At 50.2% G+C, this 14,706-nt stretch overlaps 7 protein-coding genes across 7 annotated transcripts; 3 read left to right on the top strand and 4 right to left on the bottom strand.

Annotated features, from left to right (window-relative positions):
• Nucleotides 1-264: 264 nt before the first annotated feature.
• Nucleotides 265-1,692, bottom strand: N7515_008269 (uncharacterized protein; the record flags this gene model as incomplete). Its single annotated transcript, XM_056669013.1, has 1 exon — nucleotides 265-1,692. One exon carries the CDS (start codon nucleotides 1,690-1,692, stop codon nucleotides 265-267), a length of 1,428 nt encoding a protein of 475 aa, XP_056518843.1.
• A 590-nt stretch (nucleotides 1,693-2,282) lies between these two features.
• Nucleotides 2,283-3,551, bottom strand: N7515_008268 (uncharacterized protein; the record flags this gene model as incomplete). Its single annotated transcript, XM_056669012.1, has 1 exon — nucleotides 2,283-3,551. One exon carries the CDS (start codon nucleotides 3,549-3,551, stop codon nucleotides 2,283-2,285), a length of 1,269 nt encoding a protein of 422 aa, XP_056518842.1.
• Nucleotides 3,552-4,512: 961 nt separating this feature from the next.
• N7515_008267 (uncharacterized protein) lies at nucleotides 4,513-5,289 on the bottom strand (the record flags this gene model as incomplete). The annotated part of the gene is made up of 2 exons (XM_056669011.1): nucleotides 4,513-5,105; nucleotides 5,184-5,289. 2 exons carry the CDS (start codon nucleotides 5,287-5,289, stop codon nucleotides 4,513-4,515), a joined length of 699 nt encoding a protein of 232 aa, XP_056518841.1.
• Nucleotides 5,290-6,759: 1,470 nt separating this feature from the next.
• On the top strand, nucleotides 6,760-7,194 carry N7515_008266 (uncharacterized protein; the record flags this gene model as incomplete). Its single annotated transcript, XM_056669010.1, has 2 exons — nucleotides 6,760-6,789; nucleotides 6,841-7,194. The coding sequence occupies 2 exons, from the start codon at nucleotides 6,760-6,762 to the stop codon at nucleotides 7,192-7,194; spliced, it is 384 nt and encodes a 127-aa protein (XP_056518840.1).
• Nucleotides 7,195-9,319: 2,125 nt separating this feature from the next.
• Nucleotides 9,320-11,739, top strand: N7515_008265 (putative C2H2 transcription factor; the record flags this gene model as incomplete). The annotated part of the gene is made up of 5 exons (XM_056669009.1): nucleotides 9,320-10,484; nucleotides 10,534-10,787; nucleotides 10,844-10,950; nucleotides 10,999-11,294; nucleotides 11,354-11,739. 5 exons carry the CDS (start codon nucleotides 9,320-9,322, stop codon nucleotides 11,737-11,739), a joined length of 2,208 nt encoding a protein of 735 aa, XP_056518839.1.
• A 263-nt stretch (nucleotides 11,740-12,002) lies between these two features.
• Nucleotides 12,003-12,278, bottom strand: N7515_008264 (uncharacterized protein; the record flags this gene model as incomplete). Its single annotated transcript, XM_056669008.1, has 1 exon — nucleotides 12,003-12,278. The coding sequence occupies one exon, from the start codon at nucleotides 12,276-12,278 to the stop codon at nucleotides 12,003-12,005; it is 276 nt and encodes a 91-aa protein (XP_056518838.1).
• Nucleotides 12,279-13,847: 1,569 nt separating this feature from the next.
• On the top strand, nucleotides 13,848-14,257 carry N7515_008263 (uncharacterized protein; the record flags this gene model as incomplete). The annotated part of the gene is made up of 2 exons (XM_056669007.1): nucleotides 13,848-14,225; nucleotides 14,246-14,257. The coding sequence occupies 2 exons, from the start codon at nucleotides 13,848-13,850 to the stop codon at nucleotides 14,255-14,257; spliced, it is 390 nt and encodes a 129-aa protein (XP_056518837.1).
• Between the last annotated feature and the right edge of the window lie 449 nt (nucleotides 14,258-14,706).

The following is a 14,706-nucleotide window of genomic DNA, read 5'->3' as shown; positions in this document are numbered from 1 at the left end:
CAAGATCTAGCTTGTTGGTTACTGTTCTTTCCTGTATAGTCGACGCCGTTAGTGCGGTTGCCATTTTGCATGAGCAAGGAGAATTAGGGATCGTCCCTGGCATTCATTCGCGATTTTGGATAGAGCATAGGACACGTTGTTTCCTAGAGTCTCCCCCCTTTTCAGAGTCGAACTGAGGATGTAGGCGGCGAAAACGATTTCAAGGCAAAATGACCCTTGATGTAGTGTTCACACTTTAAAGACTCTAGACTTTACCCCAAAGCCTCACCAATCCGGTGCGATCCAATAATGTCTCCACGCACCGTTGCCATTATCTGCATCTCTGAATTTATCAATTCCTCCCTCCACACCATTTTCACCCACTGTCCATACACCACTTTCAATCAGCTCTGTCCATCGTTCAAACAGCCTCTCCAGCCTCTGCGATCGACGTTCGCCTCCAAACGGATGAAACCAGCCATGTTGAAAGAGTTCCGTGAATGAGCCCGATTCCACTAATCTCCCATCACTCATCCTGGCCCCTTCATTGTCTCGGGAATCGGGTCGCAGTGCAAATGGAAGAAGGAGGCGAAAACCTGCCTCCTCCGTATCATGATAATTTCGAAGTAGAGGCTCACTGTAGAGTCCAGTAGGTATAGGATCGCCTTCGTTCAGGGTTACATTCTCACTTTCTTGGGAGAACAAATGCTTCATTTCCAAGTTGAGATTCACGGTCCGGTCGGGGGCAAGAAATAGTAGGACTGCTGGAACACAGTCCTCTTCGTAGGGAAGTATGGTAAATCTCTGCAGCCTCGCAAACTCCTCCTTATCATGTGGGACCTGTAGGCCAGGCGCGATAAACTTGAAACGCGGGGTCTTAACACTGGTCAAGAATTTGCGAATAAAGCAGTCCTTCGGCACGGAAGCCGCATCAAGGTCTGAGTCGGTAAAGAGCGGTGCAGAGATAGGAAAAAGTGAATCAGAAGACATCCGAGACTCGACTGTAGCTGAGTAGTGCTCCATAGCAGCCACGGTGCTATCAATTTGGGCATTGCAATAGGGAAGCCACGACCATAGGCCAATCTGCGACCTTGAGGTCGAATTGCACTCAGGCAGCCCAGGATCAACCTTGCCCAGACGAATCATATAGATCCAGTGAGTGAGAATAGTCTCCAGGGGGAACCACATCTCTTCGTGCTCATCGACAGGCTCCACACTTTCCGAATTCTCCAAAGTCATCGGGAACGAGGCCCGATTAAGCTGCTGATCGTAAACAACGCCGAGACAATGCGAGCCCAGTTCTGGAACAGTATCGTAAATCACCACAAATCGCTCTTTCCCTTCATCCTCGAGCTCGTTTTCTTCACAGGGGAATGATTCATCGCAGAGTCTCATCTCAAGACCGTTAACCCAGTAGAAGAATGACGGCTCAGGATCATAGATTGAATCCAGGAAAGAGCTCAGGGGCGAATCCAGACGGGCACGTATAGCGTCTATGTCTGCGGCTGGTTGTCTGAAAAACCACCGTTCTCTGCCTAGCGCATCCAGGTCAGGTGTGTCTCTTCCATGGCGGGCCATCCAGCCATATGCGACCAGGTAATTGTGTAATCTGGCGCAACGCTCATAGTCGAGAGTGTCATCATCACGCGCTGGATTCTCGTCTGAAACCAGAGCGTCCTCAATATCGAGGATTCGTTCTGGAGTGATGCTCATGGCGATGTAGACCTGAACGTTCCAAGTTCCAAGATTGAACTAATCAGCACTGGGCAGCAAGATGGCACCCAGCGCTATACCCTATTGGACCATCACATGATTTTTTGATGTAGGTAAAGGTAGACAATGCCTGGGCAAGTGTGGTAGGTCCTGATTACAATGAAAGATATACCTATAAACATAGGTCGTAGATGACCATGGATCCATTCCATCCATCAGCACCGAAGCCCCCACGACATGTCCGACCTACCTGGTACATAGGTCCTGGTTGCTCCCGCCAAGATGGATGGAACCTTAGGTTCTTTCAGGCTTCCAAGCCAGGAAGCTTCCAACTTCGGGTGATAACCTCCAACCTCGTGCCTTTCAAGGTTCTAACATCAGGTCCATAGAATCGGTTGCAATCCACCTCACAGCCTGGTACTGTCTGCTTCTGCTTTGAGTTTCTACCGCTATGATTCCAAGGCCACACCTGGGCAGGTCGTACTATCCCGTCTTTGTTTTGATATCATGGTCTAATCCATGACACTGCACTCTATGTCCATACCTCAGATGCAGGTATCCATGCAAATACTCCGACACGGAGATGAGCGCTAATGCAGCAGTTCAATAACAGTCCAGGTAATCGTCGTCAAGACTTCACCCCCCACCTTCTCCATCACCCTCCGACTCGCCTTATTATAGCCAGCGACATCAGCATGCGCCCAAGCCCCAACACGCTCCCGAGCCTCCACATCCTCAACCCCAATACTCCCAGCCCCAAAGATCCCATCATCCCTCATCCCCCTCCGCATAACAGCCTTAGACAACGAAATCGCCAACCCGCGCCCCCGATGCTCCGGCTCAACATGCAAAGTCGACAACGTCCCATCCACACCTAAGAACCCCCACGCAACAGGGTCATCACTACCATCACAATAAACCGCCATCCCCGGCAAGACAGACAGCTGCTCCCTCGGTCGGGGAATATGCGTGCGACTCTGCACGAGATCCAGATGCTCACTCAGAACACCCTCTTTTCCCTCCCGATTCTGGAAGCTGTATCCACCTGGAAGTGACATGTCATTCTCCGGATGATCTGCAGAAATTCCAGATTCTTCCTCGGGCTCGAAAGTGGATCTGCGGAAAAAGTACTTGTAGTATGGTATCTCATCGAATCGATGAACCCGGATATTATCCAGCGGGTTGGAGGCGTCGTACGCCTGAGATCGCTGCAAAAGCGAAAAAAGACCTGTATGAAGACCGCCGATGAGGAAAGCCTGTGGGTCCGGCGCGGGAATCAGGGGGACGCCGGTTGTGGCGGGGGTCGAGAGGGGGGCTTGTTCAGCCAAGAAGAACAGGTAGGGCGGTAGAAGTACCGTCTTGACATACGACAGCAGAGCCAATAGTTGCGCGCGGACCAGGTCCAGGACTGGCTGGCTGGCTGACAGGCTGGCTACGGGGAATTGCGTTGTGTTTTGCAGGTGGACATTTCGATCACTGGGTTCGGGGACGATGTTATTGGATGCGGATGTCGACTCCGAGTCCACAGTTGATATATCCGGCGCGGCGGAATTAGCGTCTGCACTATCGTTGACAGTGTCGATCTTCTGGATTGACGTGTGCTCCGCTTCGAGGCTGGAGAATATGACGATCTGTGTTTCGCGGCCGCGGAAAAGATCGACCCGTGCGGCCAGCCACGGCGTCGAGGGGTCAGGGGTTACGCCGGCTGGGAAAGTTGCTAGGATTTGCGCTGTTCTGGAGGGGTGTGCAATGCCATGTTGGATGCGACGGAGGAGAGTCGCGGAATACGGTAATTGAGATATGAGAAGTGGGAGGATTGTGGCTGGTTCATGTGTATAGATGCATATCTCCGATGACATGGTGACGGTGTTGATTTTGCCGCTGATTTACCCGGGTACCTGGATTCGACGCGTTGGCTTTTTTTGGGGCGGGGGAGGGCGCATGTGAGGTCGGGAACGGGTCACAATCTTGAAGGGTGGCTAACCAATAGTCTATTTATTTCCAAGCTTATGAAGTGACAGGTTGGCCGGGCTGTGAGTCAGACAGTCAGACTGTTAGAAGGAATTGCTGCATTCCCGCTGTCTGGCTAGCTTGATCTGGTTAGTTGTGGGTTTATCCATAGGGTATGGCACAAAATGTTCACACCTGATACTCGACCACTCTATTCATCGCGATATTGAACACAACTTAACAAGGTACTTCGTAGGTTAATTTCAAGGTCGCTAAAAGTATTTGTCATGTCCCAGGTGGTCGGTGCATGTGGCGGTGCGACGCTATCGATTCTCGGGCCTGTCGATCTCTGTCAACTTTGCTTCGGCCCAATTCTGGCCCAATTTCAAGGTCTGAAGGTCAAATGCCAAATGAATTGGGGATACTGAACTCCTATCCCGACAGCTGAGCCAGGGCCCAGAGCTAATAGTACTCAATTGAAGGGGCTTGTAGATAATGCCCACAACACCGTAGAGATGGTGTAGTCGTAGACTCGTAGTCGTAGAGAATCATACAACATGCTGCGTAGAACCATGGGCCAGGTCCACTGAGAAACGTTCCACGCGTTTAACCTTTGACATGGGGGATGGCATCTCGTGATTAGTCCGGGAAATGTTTTCCTACAGGCTACGGCAGATCAAAGAAGCTTCAACCGCGGATCCCGTCAAAAGCTTTGATTAATAATCTTTAAACTCCATTTTCAGAATCACTAGATCGAGGGTCTGGCCCTCGTCACAAGACTCACAAGTCACAACCACTCCTGAGTAGCTATTTTTCCCCAAAAGAGAAACAAAAGAGATAAAAAAATTCGTGTCTCATCACTGCCGCATCCTACCAGGGACTGCGCGCACCAACCATCCAATCCTCCATCGCCAACCATTCACTCCATCGCGCCTCAGCCACTCGAATCTCATCTTCAGTAGGATCACGTAGAGGCCTCAAGAATGGAGTCTGCTCATCCGGTGAGATATCATAGGCAGCCTTTGTGGACGCCCACCCACTACTCTTAGCTGTGAACAGATAGTTGGCCCGTTCCTGCTTGTAGATACAGCCCACACCGGCCTCCCAATCGCCGCCAAAGAAGCCCTGCATCACAGCCGGGGAGTCCTGTGCCGTGACGATGAGCCGTCGGATGTAAGGTCGCAGCGAAATGAAAGACTGCGGCCCCTGTGCGCTGGACTCCAAAGGTCGCTGGCATGGTAGTCGGATATTAATGAATGCGGCAATGGACTGCACAGAAGGAGTGTGCTGGCTGAAATCGACAAAGTGCTGGACACAATTCTTATAGTGCGGGAACCAGCCTGTGGGGTCCACACGACCGAACTCGGATTCACTGAGTACGGATTGGACTTCTGGATTGTTCATGCCCTCATGCGAGCGCGTGCGCCTGTCCGAGATGCGTTCAGCGTCTCGTTCGAGAGAATCTGAAAGGAGAAGAAAATGGAACGTCTCAGATCATTGTGCTTATGAGTATAGGTACAAGGAAATCAAGTCAAACTCACTCTGAGCGGGATGTTCGCGAGAACAATGATCGCGTAAGTCCATATGCTGAGAGTTTTCCCAGCACTCTCTTCCGGAACCCTGCATGCTCAGTGACATGTTCGACATTCGACATGTGGTTGATGGTTGTTGTAGAACGAGGATAAACTTGGAGGAAGCTTGGGAGTGAATTTAGACTTGAGTTGGAATGATCTGTGAATCTGGGGGAGGCCAATGCCTTATAGCTTTGTACCTCCCCAAGATGGACGGGGAAGACCGAGCCATCAAGGGTTTATTATTTTTTTCCCAAAAATGATCATGAAAATCAATGAAGATCAAGGGACGGACTAGTTCGGCTTTCGAGAGGGTAAGGCAGGGTGGATCTGGGAAGCTATCGAGTGAGCTTGAGCCACAGCTGTGGCTCCTAACCATGGTTAGCCACTCGTTAGCCACTCATTAGCCACGGTGAGCCACGGTAAGACCGAGACAGTGGCTCGTGCGCTTATCCCCAAGTAGCAAGGAGAGTGTGGCTGTGATGCCTACAATGGAATTGTCCGCTAGTCCTGATAGAGCAAGCCCCATTGTCGATCTAGATCGCTTTAGTCTGTCAATAGTTCAATAGTGCAGGATTAGTCTCGCTTACTATCTTCTCCTAGATTAGTTTCTTTCATGATTTGGAAGGCTTTTCAGGGTTTATCTGCTAGCGGGAGATCAGAGTCCGATCAGAGATCTGTATACTACTCGGTACATTTTAGTACCCCCCAATATCGCTAGTTTCTTTGACCTGTGCGACATTGTCTGACACCTTGGGTTAAATCCGGAGGTCCACTTCTTCCCCAATTCAACGTCATTGATTCCTTCTTGCCAAAGTTAGGGGCATCCGGATGTGTTCGGTGGGTGGATCTCATATCACATCATGTTGGTGGTGAGTGGAGATCTTCGGCCACACTTGTTCCTTCCCTGCTCCTCCCTGTAGAATCTTCCACAGAGTGGGAAATCAAAAACGTGGAAATGCCATGCAAGGGGGAAAAAGTAGAACGAGATGGCCACAATACGTGGTGCCTGCAGGGATTATCCTACTACACGATATACCCATGCTGTCATGCACATAAACTGGTTATGTATTCTATCTTCTAAATGACCAAAGTAAACCTCGTATTTAGAGTCTTGCCCACATCGGGCACTCCGACAGATCGGTTAGATCGACCTTGACGCTCAGATACCCATCGCAAATCTACTCCAATGACAAGTCATCCTTGGCGCGCATGGATACCCGAGTTCCTGGATGTAGCCAGATCTGACCATCGATCCGATGGAACGCAAGCCACTAAGAACCGACTAGATGATCATCTTGACGTCTGATCTCCCCCGCTTCCAAATCACTGTGGCTCATTTCACTCCAGTCTTCTAGGCTGAGCATTCATTTAAACGCAGCTTGGCTCGCTTCCTTTAAGACCTGCATCTCAACATTTAACTGCATACTTTCCAGTATCTTCCTCGGTCTTTCCCTCGACCAAGTCCTCGTCACCTTGCATCCGATTGTCCAACTTACTGTGCGATATTCCCGAGATCCTCCAGCCACTCCACTCTCCCTTTACCATGAGTTACAAAACCAACTATGAGCTCTATGTAAGTAGAATCCTTCGCGTTCGCCACATGATGGATCTAACTTTATTCCAGTCTCGGGGCAGCATCGACAGTAGACGGTCACCTCCACCAGATGAGCTGCTCTCACCGCTGGCATCGCTCTACCCACACGTCGCCGCCCTGCAGCCCCAATACAATCCACACAGCTGTACTTTCACGGGCTACCAAGACACGAGCTACTGGGCGGCGGCGTACACGACACAGCCTCTCGAGGAGCCCTTTGTGGCTACACGGCGCATCAGTGGTAAAGTCAATCTCGCTTTTGTTCTTCGGTCGCATACTAACGTCATTCCAGATGTCCGACCATGCCGATTTGTGTCTAAACTACGTCGACTCCTCAGTCGAGACGATCTGAAATATCGTCGAGGATCTCGTGCGACTGCATGAACTGCCACTTTTTCTTGCTTTTCGCGATCAGTCGCAACGCACCACTCAACGATTTTCTATTTACCTCTACCAAGAGGCTATTTCTTCTATTTTCGATCATTCAATTTCGCCAACAAGGCTTCAGAAACCGATCAAATATCCAGGTTTCAATTTCTTTTGTCGATGGCTTTCGGGCGCAGCGTTTAAGGTTTGGGGACAAGCGACAGCGTGGAGTTATTTTGGGCATTGACTTCGGCATTTGCACTTCAATTCTTGTTTAATTTTCATTCGCACATATTCTATGTCAATCATGTACAAGACAGATCACTACATATCAATGAACAAACGAGGGCTACATAATAATCACATCTTCTTTTCTCACCTCTATGTGCATTCTCCCAAGAACACCCGTTCCTTTCCCCCGTCGATCTCGGACATCCGGAGCGTTGAAGCGGGTTCTCCGGTAGAGAGATTTCAAATCGCTCTACAGACACCGACAATTCCCCACCATACCCCCACCATCGAGGAAATGCCATAGCGAATCACGATTCACGGCAATGCATCTTACCCACTTCAACAGAGCACTTTGGCAAAGCCGCACGTTGAAAAAGGCAACAAAAATGACGACATGGTCACACGATATAATTACTTTTTCTACCACTGCCGCATGATTCAAATCCCAATCCCACGGTAGCAGTTATTTACCCCTGCAGTTCCAGGGGAAAGCAGCCCAATCCCCGCCCCCAACCAACGTTGTGTAGGATCGGATCGCCTAGCGCGCTAACTAGCCAGTTAACCCTCATGTCTTGCATAGTTAGCTCGCATTTGTAGATCATCTGGCTTCAACATCCGGCGAGCAGTGATCAATAAGCTTCAGTGCCGGCGCTGGATTATCACACCGATTGCGCTTTGAATTTGTTATAAGAGAAGCTTCAAAAGTTGGAGTGTTACTCAATGGCTCCAGCTTGAATCAGGCACGAGACGCGTTCCTGCAGCACTATGTGATACATACTTTCTGGGGGGTCACACAAACCTATATCGCACGTTACTATAGGTCGGGACTCGGGACCTGAACTCTCTTTTCCATATCTTATGCCTTGTACGATCCACTGCCACGTTAACAGCTTCATGGCATTCGGGTGTTTCAATCAAGGGCTCGATCGTCACGGTCAAGGGCCGAGCCGTGACGATCGAGCCCCATCTTCCTGCATCGGGATTTGAGATGGAGGTTGCATTGACTTTTCTATTGGTTATGTGGTGACATGATCATCAGGGTTGCGGGGGTTGTGCACTGTTGTAGATATGGTATTTGGCATCGCCTGGTTATTGCTTCTGTTCCTTGCCCAGGTGGTACTGTTGGCACTAGGGGGGACTATTGAGGTGTCTCTGTGTATGCGTCTTTTGTTTGCAAGGACATGGAAGAGGTTAGGAGGAATCCCGAAACATCCGATGGATAACCTACCGATATTGGAGGTAACTAAAGGACTTGTCGTAGTACCTACCTGAGATACTCGGCCCCGGTACCTGAATCATGCCCAGGCTATTGCCATTCCGGGCTTAGTGGGTGAATAGAACCCAGGTTCATTGCACGAGAGTTCCTGCATACCACAGCTCGTATTGAAGGTTCCATGGACCATGGATGGACATAAGATTCAGGAACGATTCTTATTGCCTGTGGCTGGATAACCTGGGAACCTTGGCATACTGTCTCGCTTATATGTCCCCTGCTATGGTAGAGCTGAACTGTGTGCATCTGATCTACGCCACATCTTCACTGGCGTATTGCAAGAGGCTCATTGGATTAACACAGTTTACCAATTCGAATGCCAGCTTGGAACGGAGACTGATACCTCAAAACCGACCCAGAGTGAGAGAAAGAGCAGTATACTCCAGCATTAACGTTGCCATGGTGCATTTCCTCAACCACATACACCAGTACGAATCGGTTACTCCCCAGTCCCCCCTAGTTCTTGATAGCTCATCCTGATCAGTGATCCCCCAATGACAAGCGAGAGTCATCGCCGATCTTTCACCGGTCCACTCTAACTAAGCAGATTTGCCGCCCCACAAGCTCTCTCCCCGCAAACACACTGCGCCACCGGACTTGGATTAGAACATATTTTCACACCTCACAAATGTCTCACAAATGTCGGCCGAGCATTCAACACCGACAGAGGAGTCCTTCGAGGCTCCCGAATCCCCAAGATACGAGTGCTCCATATGCTCCAAGCGCTACAAGCGACGCGAGCACCTATTCCGCCACACCAGTACCCATACATCACAGCGACCGTACCAATGCACCTCGTGCGACGGCGCCTTCCAGCGCGCAGACGTGCTAAAGCGCCATCTCCGCACCTGTGACGGCGGAGCTTCGAGAGCAAACACGCGTAGACGCGCCTGCGATCGCTGCGTCCGCCAGAAAAAAGCCTGCAGCTCGCATCAGCCGTGCCACAGCTGTGCGAAGCGTGGTGCACAATGCTGGTATTCCACGGAGACGGGGGGTTCATCGCGACAGACGCCGCAAAACCAAAAGCGAACACAGCAGGATCAACAAACTTCTGTCGAGACGGTCCCGAAACAAGAAGAGACGACTTGTACGCAGATGACTCCGACGCCGGCCACGACCACTGCGATGATGCCGTGGGGTCTCACCATGGAGGATTTGCAAAATTTCGGCACGAGTCCTGTAGACACCTTTTTTGACCCGGCGTCGATCCAATATCCCAGTGCCGGCTGGCCGGACTTCTCCGCGTTAGCTCCCGAGCCACCCGCGACTTTTGAGCCGCCGGTGGCTCATGACACACCGCGGAAATCGCTGCATTTTCTGGATAAATTTACTAGTCACACGGGGCTCGTGTCGAGTTTTGATTGTGGGACGCTGGAGCAGAGGGAACAGGTGGCTACCAGTCTGGATCGGCAGACATCGGCTCAGCTACAGCAGAGGATTATGGCAATGCCGACCCTAAGCATGGATATGCCGTCGCCTTTGTTGCTGGAAAGTATGAGTGATTCAAGTTCGACGAGTGATATCCCATTAGATTGGTTTAATGACCCACTTTCGTTGAAGACACATGAGATTTTGCTCTTGATTGAAGAAGTGGTTACGATCAAACCGCGCAACAGTGCCGTTACCTTGGACTGGTCATCAGCGCTGAAGGATTCGTGCCTGCAGTTCTTCTCTCCTTCGAACATAAGGAGGTTTCTGGCGTTATACTGGGCAATGTGGCATCCCAATGTCAACTTCATACATCGACCTACATTTGATTTGTTGGCAGCGAAACCCACGCTTCTAGCTGCAATGGCTTTGATTGGTGAGTAGTATTCAGTGCAAGAATTGGCCAATACTAATTGCTTTGTCAGGTGCCTGTGTTTCGCCGGATATGCCGGACAACGAGGATGCGCGAACCTGGTTCAACTGCGTGGAGGAGATGGTCTTTATTGACGATGATTTCAACAATGATTTGACATGCCAGTCCATGGGCAATATGGTGATCCAACGACGCAAGATCCAGGCTGTACAAGCTGCCTATATAGTCTGTCTTTACCAGAACTGGGAAGGTTCTGATGCGAGTAAGAGCCGCATTCGACGCTACCGCTTCGCCACTCTGGTATCTGTAAGGATACTCCCAGTCTACCTTTTGCTTTTTTGCAATTTGCTAATGTGAACAAGACGGCTCGTGATATTGGCATTACTGCAGCACAACACTTGAACTACGGCGCCCAGGGCAGACACGAATTTGAATGGAAGGAATATGCCGCCAGGGAGGAGCTGATTCGGTTAGCACGGCCATTTGCACCTAACGGAACAAGACTAACAGTCTCTAGTGTATTCACCTGGATCTTCCTACTCGACACAGCATTCGTAATCTTCAATAACCTCCCTCCACGAATGGTCATCAAAGAAATGCGAATGCACATGGCAACGCCAGAAAGCTGTTTTCAAGCAACCACAGCCGACGAATGCCACCAACAAATCCAACTCTTCCTTCCCGCACGAAGCATCTATTGGACGATCTCCTTCCGCGGCTCCTTCGAAGCAATCTGCAAAGACGAGCTCCCTGTCACAATTCGCCAACTCTTAGCCTCCCTAGGCCCCTCAAACCTCTTCGCCTTGACATCCGGTAAACCATGATCCACACCTAGCCCCTCACCCGAAACTTTCCTCTAACCATATCCCCAGCAATCCACTCCCAAATCTTCCAATTCCGCAGCGCAGTTGGCGGCTTCCAACTCCGCGCCCCAATCCGCAACGCCCTAACACACTGGCGCGACATCTGGCACACCTTCTCCTCAACCTTCCCACAGGGCATAACACCCCACACAACAATCGAAGACCCACACATCCAGCCCGAAGACCTCTGGCGCCGCATGGGCTTCTTCCGCTTTGCGCCAGAATACTGGCTCCTGGCGAACCTCATGGCTGATCGACTTGCTGCATCTCGGACAGAGACCGGACTCGGGCCGTTGGATGAGGGGCCATTGGATCCGATTCTTAATCAGTATGATCAGACCAGTATGCGCCAGATTAATGATCTGATTATGGGCTTCCAGACGTTCCAGATCTAGTCTCGGGGCGCTTTGTATAATTGATACACTATTACGAGGAATGAATATATGGCTTTTCGATTTGATTTGCTTTCTTCCCAACCTAGGTTAACGCCAGAGGTCCCGTGCTATTTTCAGAATGCAGATTGCGATCGCGGAGATGATGCTTATTTTCAGAAGGGGCCGGTATTGAGGTTTTGGGAAGCCGGGGTCACTGTCACTAGCGTTGTCAATTAGTCTCTTGACTACCCGAAGTGTACGGATGGAGTGAATTGGCTGCACACTTACGCGCCAAGGGATCCAGGAGGAAACCCAGCCTCGCGCTCTGACTCTCGTCTTAAGATTCCATCTTCTCGCCAGTCAATCGTTGATTCGCGTCCATGTTCCCGTCGTGCTTCAGCTCTCGGTGTGCCGGCTGTCGTACGGAGTACCGATTGGACATTCTGCCCGATAGCTTCGAGTCCGGGAATCTGCAACGACCGGACTCTGATAGGAACACATGTCGTCTGGAAGACGAAGAAGAAGATAGCCAGCGCGGTGTATGCCGGCCGGAAACGCATTGCGAGAATGATGATGTCAATATCGGGGACCACGAGTCCACGACTTCCAAATGCTTTTGCGCTGCGATGTCTGGGAGAATGGAGGGTTTTCAGGTTCAATAAAGGGGATAATGGATGATGCGACGAAAGATGCATTGACGTATAATATATACCGTGTTTAAGGTTGTTTATCCTTTAGGCTCTTCTTCTAACGCGATGCAGTGTGAATCGACCATAGATCTGGGCATGCGGATGATGCATCGATGATCATTGGTTGATCGGGGCCCACGTGTGTGGCTAAGGGACTTGGCGCGGAGTTAAGGCCGGGGTTGGGGATTTGCACCGTTAATCCGTTGATGCCGGAGTACTTAAGGGATAACATCGCGGACTTGTGCCGTGCATTGATTCTGAATTGAACGGGATCCTTCTATATTTCCGATACAGCTCACTGCAGTCTACGTGCGATAATTGCGTATGTGATTCATGAAGAGGCGCAGTGGCCAAGGATAAGGTACAGTAAGTAGTTGCCTGGTCGGGAGTCGCCGAGTCGGGGCTCTGCCACTCTGGTGGCCCGTTGCCTATTCCCGTTGCCTATTGAGAAGCATCCTCCTACTGTCCCTGAGATCACTCCTGCTGGATAGCAGAGTATTACTGTACACCTAATGATCTTACTAACATAAGGTAGCTACTGCCCGGATGTATATCATAAACCCCGGCCAAGACAACCTACCTAAGATCGGAGAAATTGATCGACAACCTCGGAACGAGTCTAGATTCAAGATAGAGTTACGGAGAAGGCATCAGGATTCATACCACAAATTTATGTAGGTGGCTGACAGGCCAAGCAATCTGGGTACAGTGTATGAATCACATCACCGATATAAAAACACCTTGATTGTTAATCGCATCTCCAGATGCGCCTCTCTTGGCAGATAGCAAGACTGGTCGCCAAGCCTTGGTGAGGTAGATTCATAAGCCGCATACGTACTTGGACAAGCTCGGAGAACTAATCATAGATTTGTGTTTGATGCTCGTGGGTAGGTTGCCCTCATCTTTGCGCCTCGGGTGTTGGGGTAAGAAGCATGCCCGGTATCGCTTCTCTCGGTTAGGCTGTTCATCACATCTGTGCCAGACATGTTTTAACGTGAGCCATTCTCCTTCAGAGGAACACACAGACGCAGTGACACAAGTTCACAACGCACATCTCCTGATCTGCCTCCCATTGTCCTCCCCTCCTATCCATTGTTTTCATGTATTCTTGAAAGTTGAAGTCATCTTTTTCCACTGTCTACTTCTACTTCGGTTGTTTACTTGCGTCATGATTAGAGACTACATCCATAGGCATACGTCTTCGAAAACCTTGGAATTCTTTTGGGCGGCGGCCGTAGTCATGAACGCCATAAAGGGTGGACAGAACTTCTTTTCTATACCTCATCTTCCATTCCTTCTGCTTTGATATCTTTGTCCATTCTATTGAAAATCCATACTACATTCCTAGTCTGTCCTATCACAGAGGTACATCCCACCACATCTTTCTTACCTTATATACTCACTTTGATAGGCTTTCTACACGCAGTAGGAACCAGGATCATGGGGTTCCTCCGCAAAAGGCCTGCGCCGCCAAGTCAGACTCAGACCACGGTCTTTTTCCGCGTCCGACTTGGCGATCCCTCTGTGACATACGGCCAACACGATGCCTATGTGAGATACTGCCAAAACGTCTACATCGATCGGTGTTCACTCACCAAGCTCTTTCTTGCTGAGCACGCACTACGTGAACTTACGCAGCGTGAGGAACGGCTACACCACAAGGTTATGGCCTTACAAAAGGCTGTGGCTATCGGATCTGATGTGAGGTCTGATGCAACCAATCTCGAGGACGCACAGACACAGCTTGAAACGGCACGAGCGCAATACCCTGGAAAGGCGCAAGCCCTTTTCCAAGCAGAGTACATGTTACCCTCAAGCGTACGACACGCCTATCACAGCTTAAGGCGTGATCCTGAATGGTTTATGCGCAAGGAAATGATTCAGGAGTGTTCCGATCGAGGCGGATGTTGTAGTCGGGAATGTGGGTGTTGCAGACAGAGGCATCTGTCTGAAAGGAAGACAGGTAGGGGCCATTGCACTGCAGAGTGCGGGTGCTGCATCGGCTTTCGAGGTTTCGAGCTCCCCGAGGAAGAGAAACAGGAGATGCGCAAAGGTTTCCAAGCTATGCTGGAAGATGAATCCAATGTGAACTATACTATCCATTTGGCCAATTGCTTCTTTCGCCTATTACCCTGAGCCCCCGGTGGCAGAGAACATTAAAAAGGTTCAGAAAGGATTCCACTCATGAGAAAGATTGAATATACCATAGTTACTGAGAAGCACTTGCTAAAAGAATGGATTGTTTTACTACTTTATACCTGTAGTTACTTGCCATTGGTGCGTTCTAGTTGCAAGCTGC

The sequence above is a fragment of the Penicillium bovifimosum genome, assembly GCF_028826915.1.
Source record: "Penicillium bovifimosum strain IBT 22155 chromosome Unknown utg000006l_segment0_segment0, whole genome shotgun sequence".
Classification (NCBI taxonomy): domain Eukaryota; kingdom Fungi; phylum Ascomycota; class Eurotiomycetes; order Eurotiales; family Aspergillaceae; genus Penicillium; species Penicillium bovifimosum.
This window is presented reverse-complemented; position numbering and strand designations above follow the sequence as displayed.